This window comes from Mus caroli, chromosome 18 (genome assembly GCF_900094665.2).
Source record: "Mus caroli chromosome 18, CAROLI_EIJ_v1.1, whole genome shotgun sequence".
NCBI classification, from domain to species: Eukaryota; Metazoa; Chordata; class Mammalia; order Rodentia; family Muridae; genus Mus; species Mus caroli.
This window is the reverse complement of record NC_034587.1, coordinates 29,573,885-29,592,147: the sequence shown is the minus strand read 5'-3', so window position 1 is coordinate 29,592,147 and position 18,263 is coordinate 29,573,885. Positions and strand designations below refer to the sequence as shown.

The window sequence follows — 18,263 nt, the reverse complement described above, 5'->3', positions numbered from 1 at the left end:
TTATATCAGTGGGTGTACATACGCACGAAGCAAGCAAGCATGGAGGAGTGAAAGTCAGCTGTCTGGATTTGTGAACTCACTTTCCTTTGTTTATATTGCTACTGAGTCAGTATTGAAAAGGGATCTAATGTCTATGAATGCCTCCACTTTGCACTTGAGGAACCTCTTCTGGCAACACCCAGCTTTGGATTGTATGGACTAGGCAGGTTCTCACACGCCGGAGACTTCCCAGATCATACCTCCTAGCCTAGATGGTTCAGCTGGGGGCCGGTGTTAACCTTACATTCATTGGGAGTATGGAAGAGTACATCACTGAGGTCAATCCAGATGGAGAACCTGTCTCCATACTTTCAAAGCCTCTAGAGTAGTATTAATCATGCTGCTGGAGGTTTGCACACGTAGCTATCAAATTCATCCCGGAAACTTCAGAGGTCTTGGCCTCTAGCACACAGAACCATAGGTAGCTTTCAGAATTTGATTCTACAAACTGGCTTCAGGGTCAGTTATCAAAACAGGATTACTGTCAGTTGAGATCTGTTCTCAGATCACCAAGGACAAGGCTGTCTCTCCCTACACTTCCCCATCCTGGTCAGCCTCCTGCTACATGCACTCTTCAGTTTATCAGTATCCAGCCACAGTGCTCACAACTGCCTCTCTGAACTGTCCCTTATGGAGGGACTGTGCTAAGCATATGGCCCCTATGGAGCCTGGAGCTTTAACAATGGATTCCCTCTCAAAATAGTATCCAGTCACACACACGTGACAAATGGGAATTCTCTCCTCTGCTGGCCCATCTGCCAGAGGAACCACTGTCTTACCAAACCCCACAATTAGATTTGAGGCTCATGAGGGCTAGGGCTGTCCTAAGAATAGGACTGCCCGGTTTTCGGCTAGCTTGTCTTTTGAAGTGGTATCTGAATCCCCTTCCCCCATCAGGCTACTGTATATCTAAGACTGTCTCCAGGTTGTTTCTATCAGGTTGTGCCTGCTTTGGCTCTTTGGTGTTGGGCAAGCAGTTTACCCAACCTGGTGCTGGTTTTTAATCACTACAACATTCAATCTGAGCCATCATCCTGTCTACACAAAGATCCATAAAACAGGCTTTGTGGGCATTACAGGCTTAGACAACAAAGATTTCTAGGGAACTGTGCTAGGTGTTCCAAAGAGCAAGCAAGAGGGGACTTCTGTAAACACACTATGTCAAAGACCATATCTATACACACAAATCACAGTGGGAATAAATACCAGCTTTATTAACACTCGAATTACCATTCATTTATGTCCATTCCACAGTTCAGAAGATTACTGGGAGTAAACCTCTGCACCACAGTCTGTCGGAAGATGAATAGGAATGAAGTATGTCTCACTGTACTGAATATCGCAGGCCTTCATGCATGACAAATCTAAATAAAGATGTGTCAATAATTCACAAATTGCCATATAACAAAGTCATCATTGCTAACAAAATATAAACATGGTTTCTTTTATATTAAAAAATTTAAAAGCTATTTACCAGCAAGAAAAAATACATAGAAATTATAAAACTCAAGAAATTTTACACATTTTTACAAGCACAATTTTGAATGAACAACAGACCCAAATGTGTGTGAGATGTGGTACATATTCCACTGTGTCTGGCTTCTGGGTAGGTTCTAATCACATGGGTTCCTCTCAACATAATAAACTTAGTGATAGTCACCGTCAACTGTAGACTTTATTCCTAACACAAATAACTTTACGCCACCACATCCTTTTAGAAGGTTTCCATTGAATACAGTAACATTGTCAGACAGAAACCTAGTTTCCAACACTTCCTGCCAGCTGCTTAGAACACACAGTACAGAATAAAGACACTGTGCATTTGGAGAGTCCTAACACAACGGTCAGCAACTGTGAAGAATCACAATATGCCAGGCATTGTTTCAACAACTCGGTCTAACTTTGCTCAGTAAGAGAAAAATGAAAACTTTGGAAATAAAGGGAATATTCAAAAACACAGTCAGACAACTGGAAATATAAAAGTCTCCACATGTCTTCAGGACGATTTAGTTGCTCACATGTTTTAACAGCTCTGAGAGGCCAGAGTCCGTTAGTGGACAATGTGTTGCTACTGCTTAACAATCTCCCCCCACCCCACCCCAAAAGCTGTTAGCTGCAAGAGTATTTTAACTGAGCTCTAAGCAAAATTTGTATCCAATTCTGCTCAAATGGTTAAAACCAAAATTTAAAAAATAATTTGACCAGCCAGCTGAAAATATAGTGTATATATATATAGTAAATAATCTTTCAGAAAGCCTTTACACATATTTAATTATCATAAAGTTCTTAAAATTGTAGAAATTAAATGAAAATAAGAATTTACTAAGATATATACACGTGTCTACACAAAGAAAAGGACAACTCCACATGAACACATATCTCTTGATACACACAGAATACTTTCAACCTAGGAATGGATTCAGAATACAGGACAAAATTAGACTGCAACACTGAACTCCTGAGTTCTCCAACAAACACAGAACCACACACAGGTGACTTTGCAAAAGCAAGAAGGTCATCCTACGAAGGTCACAGCAGCACAGAAACTGAGGGAGGGCTACATCTAGGGAGAAGTGCAAACACAGAGACAGTAGTTCAATGCACACACATGACTCTCAGACACTCAACGAGTATTGGTCATATAAATCAGGGTACAATTAAATGTTTGAAAATGTGCAAAAGTCAGCATTGATAGAAAACGAAAAATATTTGTACATAATTAGAAACTGCCCAGTATTCAACTGAGATTAAAAACATTTGCCAAAAATAATACATTAAATATAGAGAATTTAATGGATACATTTTAAATGTACATAAGTCAAAGGGTAAATTTACAAATTGATAATCATAGTCTGCAAGATAAAAGTTTATTTTCAAATTTATCCAAGTTTATTTACAATGAGTAAAAACAACCACATGAAATATAAGAGATGTCAGACATTAAAGGTGTTTTTTGGTATTAACTTTGTTAGGATATTTCAAAATGCAGGCTAAATTTTAAAACCAACAGCAATGGAAGAAATGTAAACCTTTTACTAATTATAAAAAAAACTGTCTATAAAGAAGTATTCTCATCCCTAGACAATATGGTTTTGATTGACAAGGGTTTGGCCCAATTCCTTTTGCCCATAATCCTTTTAGGCTTGTAGAGTCCCACACTAGTCTACTCTCCTTACTGCAAGGAGGAAAAAAGTCTTTGGATAACTGAGAACATGTCAAATATATTCTGGAGTCAATGCAACTACTAGAGTTTAACATATAATTATTTATCTTCTGTTCTAAGTAATGCTAATGCTAAAATCATTGATTATACAGGATTTTTAAAAAGTTCTAAAACATACAAATAAATGAATACAAAGTGCTTTTCAGAATAGTCATAAACGTTTCTCAACTGGCATTATAAGATTCATAAATCCTTAGTGGGGGTCAGATTCTGTAAGCTTTAAAGAATAGAGAGCAAACGCTTCCTTCTGGACATTCCAAAATGTCTATGGCACAAAGCAGACTAGTTTATAACCTACTTTTCTTCATAGCATTGTTGAAATGTCCCTTAAGTCAAACAGAAACTCATAAATGTTAAGACACTAGAAAAAAAATAAGCCACCAAACTGAGCATCAGATGTCAACACAAATCTGCACACATCAGTGGCCAAATGACGTTAATAAGATTGGCACACATAAGTACGTATGTCTGCAGTGTCTATACAGCTCCATAATAGTAAGTATTCTGCATGTCTAAATTCGAGCACTGAGCACCTGTCCTTTTCCTTGAAGGATAAGATAGATTGGCAAACAAGTTCTACTAGCATCTGCTCTACCATTTAGATACTATTAGCTCACACATGGGCAAATTTATCAGGGCAAATCATTTTGGCTATGTGTGCAGGGAATAAAAAAGCTTTGGTTTAAAGTGATCCTGGTAATACAGACTGAGGTACAAACAAACACCACCAGGCAGAAGGGCAGGAGCATTCTCTTGTTTAATGTCTTTGCTGTTGGGAACGTAATACCTTATCACTGTCTATTAAAATACACAAACACAAAGACCAGGAAGAATTATATGAGACTGTATACAGCAATGGATACAGCGTATGCTTTTTCACTATAGCTATGACTCCTCCCTTGTCTTCTGGAAGCTCAACCTTGACCACTTTTAGTACCTCTGAGAAATGTCTTGGTTCCCAAGAGCTACTCATCTCCAGCTCTGAGAGCGAGCACAGAGAGGACAGCCCTGGACCCCACAGCACTCACGGCGTTGGTCAGACAGTGGGAGGAGTGGAAGCAGCACTAACGATGACGGAAGTGAAGAGTGGCTCACAGCACACCTTCCCCAGCAACCAACAAGAGGTATAAGAACTTTTCCTTTTGATGACCTGGTAAACTAAGGAAGCTTGTCTAGATAATATCTGGCAGAATTTCCACTCCAAAAAGTTCATGAAGAAATAACTAAGATCACATACTTTCTATTGAAGAATTATATATAAGCTAATTATTACAGATACAAACAAAAATTGAATTTTAATCTATTTTTAGCAATTAAGAGCTTGGCAACTTACAATAAATATCTTTATTAAACGACCATTTGTACTAGCTACTTATGGAAAATGTCCTGGCATGCCTACTTGGGAATGATCCTTCTCATCCTATAGTAGTACACAGACATTTTTCAGTTGTTCTTCCAAGAACAAAAACAGATCTAACTGAACAACTACACGTTCCTACCCCTGCCCCATTGCCACACACACACACACACACACGTACACACGCACGCATGCACACACACACACACACACATGCACGCACACATACTTCACAGAACAGTAAGCTAGAGTATTGGTCAAATGTTACATACTAAGGATTAGAACTCATTGTCCCTGGATTTCTTGCTCATTGCCTCAACCTTCATAAAATACTTAAAGGAGCTCTTAAGGACAAAACAACTGCTCTAGTTCTATGAAAACCATAACCAAACAATAATACACAAAGAACTTGGACAGTGCCAGTATGACTGAAAATCAAGTACTCAACCCAAAAAAATCAATTTGCTGTGTCTTTTCGAATGAGAATATCTTTCTATATTTATTTTAGGAATTCACATCTAGTGGAGATTGCAGTCAGTTCAATGCTACTGTTCTCTCCTAACATTTTTTTTTAAAGGAGGTAGAAAGGGTAAGAGGAAGAAATAAGCATTAAGAAAGACATAGGGGCCAACACACAGTCCAACGCCAGAGACGCTCTTGAGGCCTAGCATTTTGGAAAACTCTTCATTTTGTTAAGTAATCTGAATTTCAAATATAAAATAAAATTAAGGCATACAGAGAAAAAGGCACTACTAAAAATTAAAAAATTGTTTTTCATTGAACTTTAACCAGTGTTAAAATCAAATAAATATGAATATCACATCTAAAAGTAAATGCTAAATTTAATAGGCTATCAAAAGAATCTGACCTTAGCATAAGTGACACTAGACGAGTTCAACCTCTATCAAAGAGTTCTTGGTATTTCAACACCTAAAAACCAAAATAAGGTTTTGGGTATTTTTTTTTCCTTAAAACAAAAATAACAACAGCTGGGGTGAGGGAGAATCCCAATACAGTGTGCTAAGGAATAAATGTTCCATTGTCCCAGAACAAGCTGGGACTGTGTTGTATAGGAAGAGCAGGTTCTGACGTGGGAGATAGAGATACTTTTACTCTAATCCTCTTGTTAATATCTTTGGAGTCCATAACTATGGCCAACAATTATCTAAAATTTCTTCCTTATTTTTTCATATAAAAATCCTAGCATTTTAAACATCACTGCTAAACTTTCAGAGTTAGGGTATGCCATAAAGTAACTGTCCGCCCATGCTCCTCAACTGTAATTTCCTGAAGAATATTAATTTAATGTAACACAGTACATCACAACTGTTGAGTAAGAAAATGAAAAAGATTGACCCTATTTTTTTAAAAAAAAAAAATGGGCAAAGCTGGGTGTGGTGGCACATGCCTGTTTTCCCAGCACCCAGGAGGCAGAGGCAGGGGCATTTAAGTTCCAGGCCAGCCTGAAACACATTGTGAGAACCCTGACTCCAAAAACAAACTAAAATAAGACTGACAGATTTGTATACCTGGTTGTTTCCAGCTGAATTTATATAAAGGTTTTCAGACCCCAAATGAAACCACTGGTGTGAACTCTGCCATTAATCAAGGAGTCTGCAGCATATTGGGTCATTTGCCAGTCTATTCAGGTTAGATTTTATTTTAGTGATTTCCCAATCTTCTAATAACACTATTTCAGAATAGTGCAGATCCGGCCTGACCAACGTCAGAACTTAGTAGCAGAGAGCTACTCTAAAGATATATTTTTATTCTTTTTATGTAACTTCTAATGGAGTAAGGTAAGACTCAAATGAAAGCCAATTACATTTATTCTGAAATAAAAGCTTTACCTTTTACAGTCCAGCATGTGCAATACTCAACTTCTCATATGCTGTAGATTGTGCCTCTTAATACTTTCTAAGGCAATAGTCATAGATGTTTTTAAAGTTAAAAATATATTTTTGTAAACAATGAAAAGTGCTGAAAAATTTCAAGGTATTCATTCTGAAACCTCAAAAGGTTTAAATACCAATCCATTAAAATGTTATCAGTTACGTCTTGACTCTTTTATTCAACTACTTTTGTTTGCCCTATGAGAGGTCTTCCCCTTGACTCAGCCCCACCCTGCCGCGGACGCTCTCAGGACCTATGCAGAAGGTGCGGCCTGAGAGCACGTCTCACACTGCTAGTGGATCTGCTCCAGCACCGGAAGGAAGTCTGCTACTGGCAACGCAGAACGCATTTAAAGGCACAAAGTCAGCAGTCTGGCCGTTTTCTAGCCACAAAGAAACATTGCAGTACCAAAGAATCAGTTGTATATTAAAAAAAAAAATTTAGAACAATTTTTTACAATTTAAACTTCATCTGTTAATCCATACCATTAGGCAGAAAAAAACATGGAGTGTAGTATTTTACTTCCTTTGACACCATTGTTTCCTTTCAAAAACTTACTTTTTTACATTTACTATTGGCCTTCCATACCCCTACCTACTTCAAGCTTTTTTGCTCTAGCAGGGTTTATATATATTAACTTTCATTGCTTTTTTTTGGTACCTTCACAACTGGTGTGAAATAAATTCACATCATATTTAATATAATAGCTCTGTAAACTATTAGTCTATTTCTAAGTCTTTATATTTTTTTTATAAAGCAAAAGTATTCTGATGCAGTTATTTGCTAGTGAGTTTAGAAAAGAAAAAGGAGACTGTTAGAAAGCTAACAATTTGCTTTGCGTTCCAGTGTGCAGGTATCTTTCTGAAGAGTGTTTGTATCTCTTCTGTACTGCACATTACCCTGATGGACCAAAAGTGAGCCAAAGGGAAATCACCACCACACTAGGAGACAAAGAAACATCACAATAAAGGAACAAAAGAACCCAGCAATCCAGGTACCATGATCTTGCTCAAGTAGAAGAGATGCCCTCACTCACAAAAGATAAAGGAATTACAATAGGCCTATGCACTAGGTCTCCAGACTAAGATTAGGCAAGTGATTTGCTAAGGGTGGAGGCCCCCTGATTTGTGGTCATTGCAAGGGGCTTCGTTTGATTTACAGTGTACAGGGAAGAGTTAACTAATTGTTTGTGCTTTGACTCTCAGACAACTGGAATTTCAAAAATTAGTACAGGGTCTGCCAGGTAGGATCTTGATACATTAAAGCCATATCTACATAAATTCAAAAGCAAAGTACTTAAAAATTATCTAAATAAACATACCCTGTAATAACAACAACAAAATCTGAATATCTTATTTAGTCCCTTCTGATGAAGCATCACATTCAGGGTCTCCTGGAAAACTTGTTATCTTCTAGGCTTTTGAAAAATAAAATACTTAGCACTTGGTTTAATGTTGAAAAATTTGCAAGTGGCCAAATTACTGACACCTTCATGTTTTAAGTTTCATAACTGTACTAGAGCCAGCAGGATCCTGCCCAGCACAGTCTTTCCACTTAATGACACGGCTCCAAAGAGATGCTTACAATGGAAATACCTGGCAGTGTTTTACCCTCCCCACTGCTAGTAAACACTATGCTTTGGTGTACTTTTCCTGACCTAGGAGGAGGAGCTACTTTTAAGGGAAGAATATTCAGAGATGCTAAATCCAAACAGTTGAATACTTAAATTCATTATTTCTAAAGTGAGTTAATGATTCAAGTGCAACCAACCGCTGTCAGAAGACCATCATGTGTGGTGAGCTGAGACCGCTCACCTGACTCATCATCTGCTCTTATGAAGCCCTCGTCTGCCCTGCACCGTTCCTCTGACCGCTGTTCTGACTGCTGTGAATGGCTGCTTGCTTTCCATCCTAGGCACTTCTGTCATGTGGCAGGAGAACTCCTGGGTGGGGAGCCCTTGTGCACTACAGTCTACTTAGCAGCACCTGCAACCCCTGCCCACCAGACGCTAGGAGTACCTTGCCAGTTACCGCAACAAAGTGTCTCCAGGCATTGCCAAATGCCAAGTGAAGGAAAATGACTCCCCACCACAAACCTCATTGTTTTCCCTGATGTTTACTCTTCTGAGGAGCCTCTAGCTTAGTACTCCAAGACCCCAAGAACAAGGTTTTCACTTCATGACAGGTGGGTATTTGAGCTAAAGACTGTTATCTAATGGGAAATCAGGGGTTAGAAATAGGAAGCTAATATATAAACACAATTTTTATTATTTCTCAGTTCCCTCCATTTTGGGACTTTCACCTCAAGTAAATAATGTTTAAAATATACTAAATAACACTAGTTCTGTTTTTCCATATTTTTCTACTGACTGGCAAATGTTGTCTCTTCTACTGCTCATACATTTAATGAGCAGTCGTCTGTGTTTTAGCTGAATTCATTCATTGGCTTCACATGTCTGCTTCCAAATACAACAATGTTTTAAAGCAGAAAGCTGTCTTCTCAAGGTTTATAGAGCCCAGTAACATAGCTCTAATATAGTGTATTTACCTAGTATACTGATTAGGATTAACAAACATACCTCTTAGAGATTCATATCTTCTATTCAAGATTCCTACTGAGCAAAAAAGCTTGATAGGTAGAGGTTAGGATCTAAAGAATACAGATCTAAGAAGAAGCCTATATTCTTTACGATCAGTACCTACCCTAAACTCAAGTTTAGGGCTCAACCCCACAGATAAGGATCTACTTAAATACTATCACTAAAAACTACAAATTGTACATCACTTTCTTCTCTTTGTCTTCCATGTCAGTGATACAGGGCAAGACTACAATCTTTATATATTCCAAATGATTTGTTTGTACTAAAAGGAGCAACTATGTACTAAAGTGCTTTATAGCTCTGAACCACATCAGTACATTATAAAAATCTTTTAAAAAAAAGAAAAGAAGTTTCAAGTTCTTGTAAAGAAAAAAGATTAAATATAAAAAATTTAGTTTACTATTATTATTAAACAAATTTAACCAAGAATCAAGAGAAATATTTTCCCTCTTGTCTTTTTCTCCCCATCTCTCTTTTTTATAAAAAAGGAAAGTGCAGTAAGAGAGAAGGTGACCGCGAGGATGGAGCTGGTGGAGGACCGAAGCCGCCGCTGCTAGTGATAATGCACAAACATGTGCCGCAAGAGCTCCTCCGCTGAAGGTCTCAGTTTGGCCTCTACAAAAATCCGTTTGAGGAAGTCCCGAGTATAGTCTGAGACATGAGGTGGCAGCTTTGGGTTTGTTGGCTGAGTGGCGATCTTAAAGATGGCAGCCATTGCTTCAAATTCAGCCCAAGGTGGCTTTTCAGTTAGCATTTCTACCACAGTACATGCTACACTCCTAAAACAAAATAAAAAGGAGCATTACCCAAACAGTATCTTCAGGAAAGAAAGCTGCTTAGCCAGAAAAATGAGAAGCTGGCATGAAGACCACATATATTTCAATATTATTTATTACAAATATAAAGTTTCACTCAAAGGTTAATCAAACAAAACTGTAATTCAAACATGAATATCAATGAAAGTCTGAAGCTATAAACATTTCAATGAAAATATATCATAATTATTTATGATCATAAGTATATGGTTAGGCAAAAAACTTTTATTATTATTGTTTTCGATCATTTTCTAACATATTATTAATAATTTTGTCTCCATCCTACAAAGAATACAAGCATTATAAATTATTTGCCTTTGAGTTCCTAAAATGCGTATTTTCTTTTCTGATTGGGAAGTAGGAAATGGCCATTTTATGATCTAACTAAAAACTATCCTGTAATTTATCAACTCAATTTTAAGGCACTAATAACTAAACGCACAGCCCTGCTATGACACAGCCCTGCCAGGGGTATGGGCACCAGCATAGTTTCTCTTCTTCCTTACCTGGGACCCTCGCAGATACCCTAACTCATGCAGAATCCAAGAAAATGTATTTTCCAAAAACAACAGAGCTAAGCATATTATGAAAATACCATATCAAATCACCACCAGAGCAACAGTTTTTATTTCTGTAAAGCAATCATCAATTTATTATAAATAATTATATGAGCTGACATTCAAAATCCTTGGAAAATCTGATGGTGCAATCAAAACATAACTCAGCTATTAATGGAAACGTCCTTGCTCTTCAAACAAATAAACAGAAATTACATGAAGACCTCTCAGAACTGCATCGCTTCACTGTGTATTTTAAAATTCGTAAGTAAATACCCTGCATAATGGAAAGTCCCATATCAGTGTGAGAAGCCAAGCTCTGTGTTAGGCTGGGCAGGAATGGTCAGGAGTGGTGAGGTAATCTCCTCAGGTGATCTCAGAACCCATTCTCACCCCAGACATTATTTCTAAGTTCAACCATCATACAGGTAGCTATTATCTGTTTCAAAAGTTTATACATACCCTTTGAAGTTTAGAAAAAAAATCATGCATCATTTTATGATTTGTATTTTTTTTTAAAGACACTGATAACCAAGAGTACTTTAAAAGTTATTCGGGGAAATAAGAGCTTTTTAATGTTGAGATTTGCTTAAGACAAAACCCTTCCAAAGAAGGAAAAATAGGTTCAAAGGCTCAAATATTTAGTCAAGTTTGCCTTGACAAGGTATAACTGAAATGACATTAATACTTACAATTCATATATTCTGCTTCCAAGGTACAAAGGATAATTTAACTGGCAATTTTAAATGTGGAGAAAAATCAGGTAACTTTCCAGGTGAATCTGATGTCCAAACTTACCAGATGTCTGCTTTTCTTCCATAACCTTCTCCACTGATGACCTCAGGACTCATCCAGTATGGCGTGCCTGTGACAGACTTCATTCCTGTGCCTGAGAGACAGATGGTCTGAAGCCGTTTGCTAGCCCCAAAGTCTCCTAACTTGATATTGCCTGTGGAATCCCTTAAGATATTTGCTCCTAAAAAATAAGAAATAGTCTTATTTCAATGATGTTATTGATATCCTAGAATGTATGTAGGTGACAAGAGAATTACCTCATAGATGCTAATATGTCTCCAAATTAGGCTGCTTGTCCACCCTGAGCAGTGCCTTGAAAACTCTATTTACCTTACATTAAGCACCAGCTGTTTGTACATTAACTACTTAGCCAGGTATGTTTCAGAAGCTAATGAGTTTCCCCTATAAAGGACGGGACAGGGGCAGGTGAAGTGAAAAGAAAGGAGAACGGGCTAAGACCAAAGCTTGGTAAAGCACCACGGCAGGCTCGGCCCCATTTGTTTGCTATAAAGCAAGACGCCCATGGCTGAAAACTATTCTCTTCATAAGCCAGCTTCTCCTCGGGAACTCCTAAAAGTGCCTTCATCATCCGAACTGGGATCACATGCCCACTCCAGTGTTATCTAAGCAGTGGCTCACTGTCTCTTAAAGGAGTCCTTTTACTCTACAGCTCAGACTTGCCTCAAACTTTCTGACTCAACCACTCAGCCTTGTGCTACACTTTTGTTTTAAGGATTTCTATGGAGAAGGCAGGCAGGACAGTGCAGATAATCTACATTACAAGCCATGGAGAATGTGTATTCTCCATCTTCACAATGAGCTTCTATTTTCTCAGAAAATCCCCCAGCCTCACCAGCAGTGCTTCTCCACAGGAGTTTACAATGCCTCTCATCAAAACCATTAAGTTTAAATGTCTGACCTACCCGTAATCCTCTAATGCAGCTGTAGCTCCGCTTGCTTATGGTCTCCTACCATCCAGTATATAAAAAGGGACTCAAGGAAAAAAAATACCCAACCATCTCTAGAGTATTTAACGACAAAGAAGCAAAACAGATTTGTTTGCTTGAGATGTGGTCTTGCCATGTTGTTCAGGCTGGCAACTAGAACGCTTGGGCTCAAGTGACTTCCCAAACTTATCCCACTTTTCCTCAGTAGCTGAGACGACACATGCTTAATAAGCCAGGTTTTAGTGCCTACAAGCAGAAAAAGACACCTTCCCTTCACACACACACACACACTCACTCACACATACCCCACAGACAAGAAGAGTCATCTCTAGGAAGGTGGCATCAATACTGAAACAATGCTCACCCACACCAGGAGCTGGGGGGAAACAGGTAGCCAGGCTGCCAATATAGTTTGTATTTTTTAAAACTACTTATATTTTAGTAAAGTAAAAATCAGACTTTTCAAGCATATACAAGAATAGAAAGAATTGCTTGTATTCCCATTACCCAGATCCAACATCCAAGTGGACAACGGTCCCAAATTATTATCACATACTTCCCCTCTTTTCACATAGTATCTGAGGCAAACTCAAGGCAATGAGATCAATAAAGAACTAAACTAAGTGCACATCTTTAAAAGATAAAGCCTCTTATCACATCTAAAAGCATGAACAGTATTTAATATTATCAAAAATATTTGCAATTTTTTACAGCAAAAAAGAACCATCCAGGGGCTCAGTTGTTAAGTGCACTGGCTGCTCCTCCAGGGACCTGGGTTCATATCCCAGCAACCACATGGCAGTTCACAACTATCTGTAACCCCAGTTCCAGGGAATCTGACACCCTCACACCAATGCACATATAATAAAATTCAATAAATTATTTTAAAAAATCCATCCAAGTAAGATCCACATAGTGAGACTGTGTAATTTAAATCTCTCAAATATTCTTTTCATTTGCAATTAGAAAGAAAAATTTAAACCTTTCTCACAGTTTAGATTTTGCTAATTGCATCCCAAGGAGTCATTATAATCTGCTGTCTGTCAGCGATATACAGACAAACTGTGATGTGTGTGTGTGTGTGTATGTGTGTGTGCATGTGTGTGCCCTACCTGGTTTCGCAGGCAAACATCTATAATCTTAGTACTCAAGAGCCAAAGGCAAACTTCCAGACCACCAACCTAGACTACAAAGAGATACTGCCTCAAAACAATAGAAGACCCAAGCCAAAGCAAAACAAAAGACATTAAGGATGGGTAAGGGGCTTGCTATTCAAGGTTGACAACCTCTATTCAGATCCCAAACACACACGTAAAAGCCGTATGTATCTGCATGCATCCGGGACACAGACAGGAGGTTGAATGGTACTCTTCGCCAGCCAGCTTAGCTGGAAAATGGTGAGATCTAGATTCAGTGAAAGATCCTGACCCAAGAAAACAAGACAGAAACAGAGCAGGACATTTCCTGTCCTCTTCTAGCCTCTGTGCATATGTGCGTGCACATAACTGTGCACTCACCCACCACCCCACTCCTACACACAAATAAAACCATTTTAAAAGAAGAAAGTCCCCTTTTATTAACTATTTGGCCTTCAATAGTATAGTTCCTTTGCTTTTTCAATATATAGACCAGGCTGGCTTTAAACTCATAGAGATCCACACGCCTCTGTTGCCTAAAGGCATGTACCACCACCATACCATGCCTGTCAACAGTATAGTTTCCTGAAGGGAAAAAAGGATATAGAACAGGGCCAGAGAGATGGCTCAATGAGTAAAGGTACTGTGCCTGTGACATATATGGTGGAAGAGAATCAACTCCTTCAAGTTGTTCTCTGCCCTCTGTGCATGCACTGTGGCACTAGCATGCATGTGTTCCACACACATATAAATAAAATGTGATGAATTTAGAGAGAGAAGGAGAAGGAAGGAGTGGGAGAGGGAGAGAAGAGGGAGGATGATAGGGGAGGCAGGAATAGACTTTAGAAATGAGTATGTTTCCTAACATTAATGATCCCACAGGTGTGAAATTATGTAAAATCAATTATCTTTACCTTTCCTTTTGCCACTTATAAGTTGTGCATAAAAATTAGAAGACACAGAACAATTAAAAAGTGGCCACCACTTTCCTTCTGTCATGCTTAAATTTACAAGCTTGAGGGGCTATTTTCTCCTTTATCCATCTATTTGTCTCGTAATATTTATTTCTTTATCAGCTTGCTTCCTTCCCCCTCACCTGAGCAAGGCATGTCATTATACATTCTGGGAAGATTAGAAGATCTATGTATAAAGAAGATGGCTCCCTCTGTTTCTTTTCTTACCTCATTATGAAAGCCAAAGAGAGGCTATCTTGACAAAGAATAGGTTTTCCTAACTGAATACTTTCTTTAAAGGGTTCTTTAAGTGATCAGGTTCTATAGATAAGAAGCCCCAATCTGGTGCATGCCATCTGCCTCAGGAACTCTGCGTACTAACTAGACTCACACTTGAAGTTAGTGTTCAATCACCAGAAATGATGGGCAATGTTCCTCTTGGCCCCATCTGGATAGTCAGGACGCACCACACATATAGGAAAGCAGAAGTCTGGGAACTTGTAGAAGTGCCAACAAAGATTAATGACTAAATATTATATGGGCACATCTACTTTTTAATTCAGTGATTTTAATTCAGTAATTAATTCTAAATGTTGGGTCATACCCAGTTTTTACATACTCAAAAAGGCTTAACAGTACAGAGATTAGAGCACTCTCAAGTTTAACACATCCCTACCATTAGCTCACTTCACATACTCATTTCTGTATCTGACCCTTAGGGGAAATGTGAATTCCCCCTGGCTGGAGCTCATTAGCGCTCAGTCTGGGGATCTCCCCTCCCTCCTCTTTATTCTTTCATGACATCTATTCCCAAGACTCTGCATAAACTGCAACATAAAGTATGTCATCACAGTAGCTAAATTTTAAGTAGTGAGCACCAGAATTGTTTTAAATATTGCAACATGTTAACATATTTGATCCTTTCAAGAACCCTATAAATTGCTGGGCAATGGTAGCACACGCCTTTAATTCCAGCACTTAGGAGGCAGAGGCCAGCCTGGTCTACAGAGTGAGTTTCAGGACAGCCAGGGCTACACAGAGAAAGCCTGTCTTGAGAGAGAGAAAAAAAAAATCCCATAAATTGAATACTATTGACTCTCACTTAAGAATAAATAATGAGGAGACATAGGTACATCACAGGGATAGAGAACTTGGGCCAGTATATGCAATTTCCTGGGTTCCACATCTAGACACTAGGGGTTTCAACATGGGGAGGGAAGAAAAAGATGAAGGATAAAGAAGAAAAGGGGATGGAAAGATTAATGAGGCTATAGAAAGATTAGTATGTCCAAGGTTATAGTATCAGATAAAGTCCAAGTTTGAATTCAACTCTGGGGTGGCAGAGCCTCTACTCACCATTCTAGGCCTAGTTAATACACACACAAACATGCCCACATCATTCTAGGGTTTCTGAATGAAATTCATTCTATGGGTCCTTACAGCAAAGCTATCATCCAAGAAAAATCTGAACTGCAGAATTAGTCTGACTAGACACCAACAGAATTCATGAGGAAGTTATAGAAGCGTTTTCCTATGGCAGTTTACAGGTAGATACATTACGTTAAATGCCCAATGCCATAATGACATGTCTTCATTCGAACCAAACTGTATTTAAAGTAAAAGTAAATCATGACTTACCTTTGATATCTCTATGGACAATCATATTACTATGCAAATAATGGACCCCCTCCAGAATCTGACGGGTGTACTTCCTCGTCACATTCTCAGTAAGAGCTCCGTAGGCTTTTAGTTGGTCCTTAATTGAACCCTAGAATAAAAGAAAATAACTAAACCTTCAGTTTAAAATAAAAACTGCTGCTAAATCCTTATTTTTAAGAGAATCCTACTTCATGGCTGAGAGATTCTTAGTGGAGAAGACAGGAGTTCTCAGGAAAATAACTGCATAGTTTCTGTTCTTTCAGATTTCTTACGTTGAACTAATTTCTTTGAGATTAACAAATTATAAGGTTTCCATATTTGTAGAACCTTTAATACAACCACAATTTATTTTCAAAAAATAACGTTGAAGCTAACTTACACTGGAAGCAGAATATCTGAAAACATCATAGTAGCATATAAACCTAGTGAGTAGCAGTGGGGTCACTATAACAACGATGCATAACGCTAAGAGTTACTGATGCCTGTGTGACATCAACACTGTCTACAACAGCACTGCCAGGTACTGATCGGCAGGCTCAAAAGGCAACCTTCCACCTTCAACATGGAACTCTAGCCATCTACTACCATAAAGACCCATAAATCAAATTTCTCCTTCCTAACTCACTCTACCTAATTATGAGAATATTGGTTTTTTTTTCCTTTTTAGTTTTTTAAAAATCATTTTGTCAAGTCTAGGTTGGCTTTGAACTTGAAATCCTCCTACCTCTACCTCCTGAGTGCTGAGATCACAGAAGTGTGCCACCATGCCTGGAGTAAGGCACCCATCTCTTAATGAGTAAAGATGCTAACTGCCATCTTGAAATTTTATTAGAATTAAAATTTATATATACAAAAAAAGGAATATACAGTGGTCACAATTTCATTTTACAATTACGAATGAAATCACTGCCACATTCTCCAGCAATAATTGTTGTCTCCAAGGACTCTGTCTGCTAACCTAGGCCTATTCCTGTAAGCTTCTAATCTCCGGACAATCTAACCTAGGCCTAAAATGTTTTCAGCCTCTGAGACTTACTGCTGAATAAGCTCACCCTTTCTAGTTCTTTCTGAACTTTGGCCGGCTGGTTCAACTCAGCTGGTTCAACTCAACTCCTCTCCAAGCTGACTGATTCAAATTGGCTTCTCTGAGCTTCTGACTGAATTGCTCTACTTGGCCTCAAACTAACTTTAGCAATCTGTTCTAATCTTTTGGCTCCTTCTCATTCTCTGGTCTGTTCTATCTTTACCTATGTCTAACTTGTTCTCACTTTGCAACCTGTCTCTCTATAACTGTCCCAGTAAAACTGTGCTCGCTCACACGCACTCGCTCTCTCACTCGTTCTCTCTCCCTCCCTCCCTCAACTTGCCTCTCCTTCCTGTCTGTTCATCTGTTCCCATGTGAGTTGGGCACATCCTATCTCTGACTCATTCTGTCAGTTCTTTCTCTGATTCGTCACTTTGCCCCTCAATTAGATATCACTTTCAAACATGGCTGCTTCCTTCTATATATTAACTTTACATTCATTGCTTGATATGAAAGATGAGTACTAAGGGTGTATCTGTATTCCAGCCAGAGGGATTAAAGGTGCCATGTGTGTGTCTGCATTCCAGCCAGATCATACAGACCTAGAAGGCCTTAGGATGTGGTCAGAGTAGCCATGTTTATACACACACATATATACACACATATGTATGTATATATAATATATATATACATATATGTGTGTGATATGCATACATATATGTGTATATACATATTATTATGTTTAATATACATACTATATATGTATAATAATATATAATATATACTTTAAATTGGGTAATGTTTAAAATTGAATATTCCTATGTACCGGTATTACATCTCAGATACTTTCTTATCTGAAACTTTACACTAGATGATGATCAGCAGTTCTACAGTAAGCAGGCAATGTCAGGTACAAAAGTTCATCTGTGACACAGCAGATCAAAAGACTGAACTGAAATCTCTTCACCTTATTTTTAAAAGGAATGTGAACTTACCCCTGGCATATACTCCATAAAGATGGAAAGTGTTTTCTCCTGAGGATCCCTCAAACAGCCATAATACTGAACAATTCGCTCATGCAACAAGTTTTTCAACAACTGAATTTCACACTCAAGTGCATTTACTTCCTGAAAGACAGAACTCCTGCTAAGTCTTTTTTAAAAAAACATTTACTACATTTCTCTGAATGTCTATGTGTGTGTGTGTGTCTCTGAATGTCTACTCCATGTGTGTGTGTGTCTCTGAATGTCTACTCCATGTGTGTGT

At 38.3% G+C, this 18,263-nt stretch overlaps 1 protein-coding gene across 1 annotated transcript in view; it reads right to left on the bottom strand.

The window, feature by feature from the left end:
* Positions 1-1,229: 1,229 nt before the first annotated feature.
* The window catches only part of Map3k2 (mitogen-activated protein kinase kinase kinase 2), a 71,230-nt gene continuing 54,196 nt past the window's right edge, over positions 1,230-18,263 (bottom strand). The window contains exons 14-17 of the mRNA XM_021150621.2: positions 17,993-18,124; positions 15,953-16,082; positions 11,282-11,459; positions 1,230-9,890 (exon numbers count right to left, since the gene is read on the bottom strand). Coding sequence (XP_021006280.1) covers positions 9,665-9,890; positions 11,282-11,459; positions 15,953-16,082; positions 17,993-18,124 — 666 coding nt within the window. The 3' untranslated portion in view covers positions 1,230-9,664. The remainder of the gene's footprint in view (positions 9,891-11,281; positions 11,460-15,952; positions 16,083-17,992; positions 18,125-18,263) is intronic.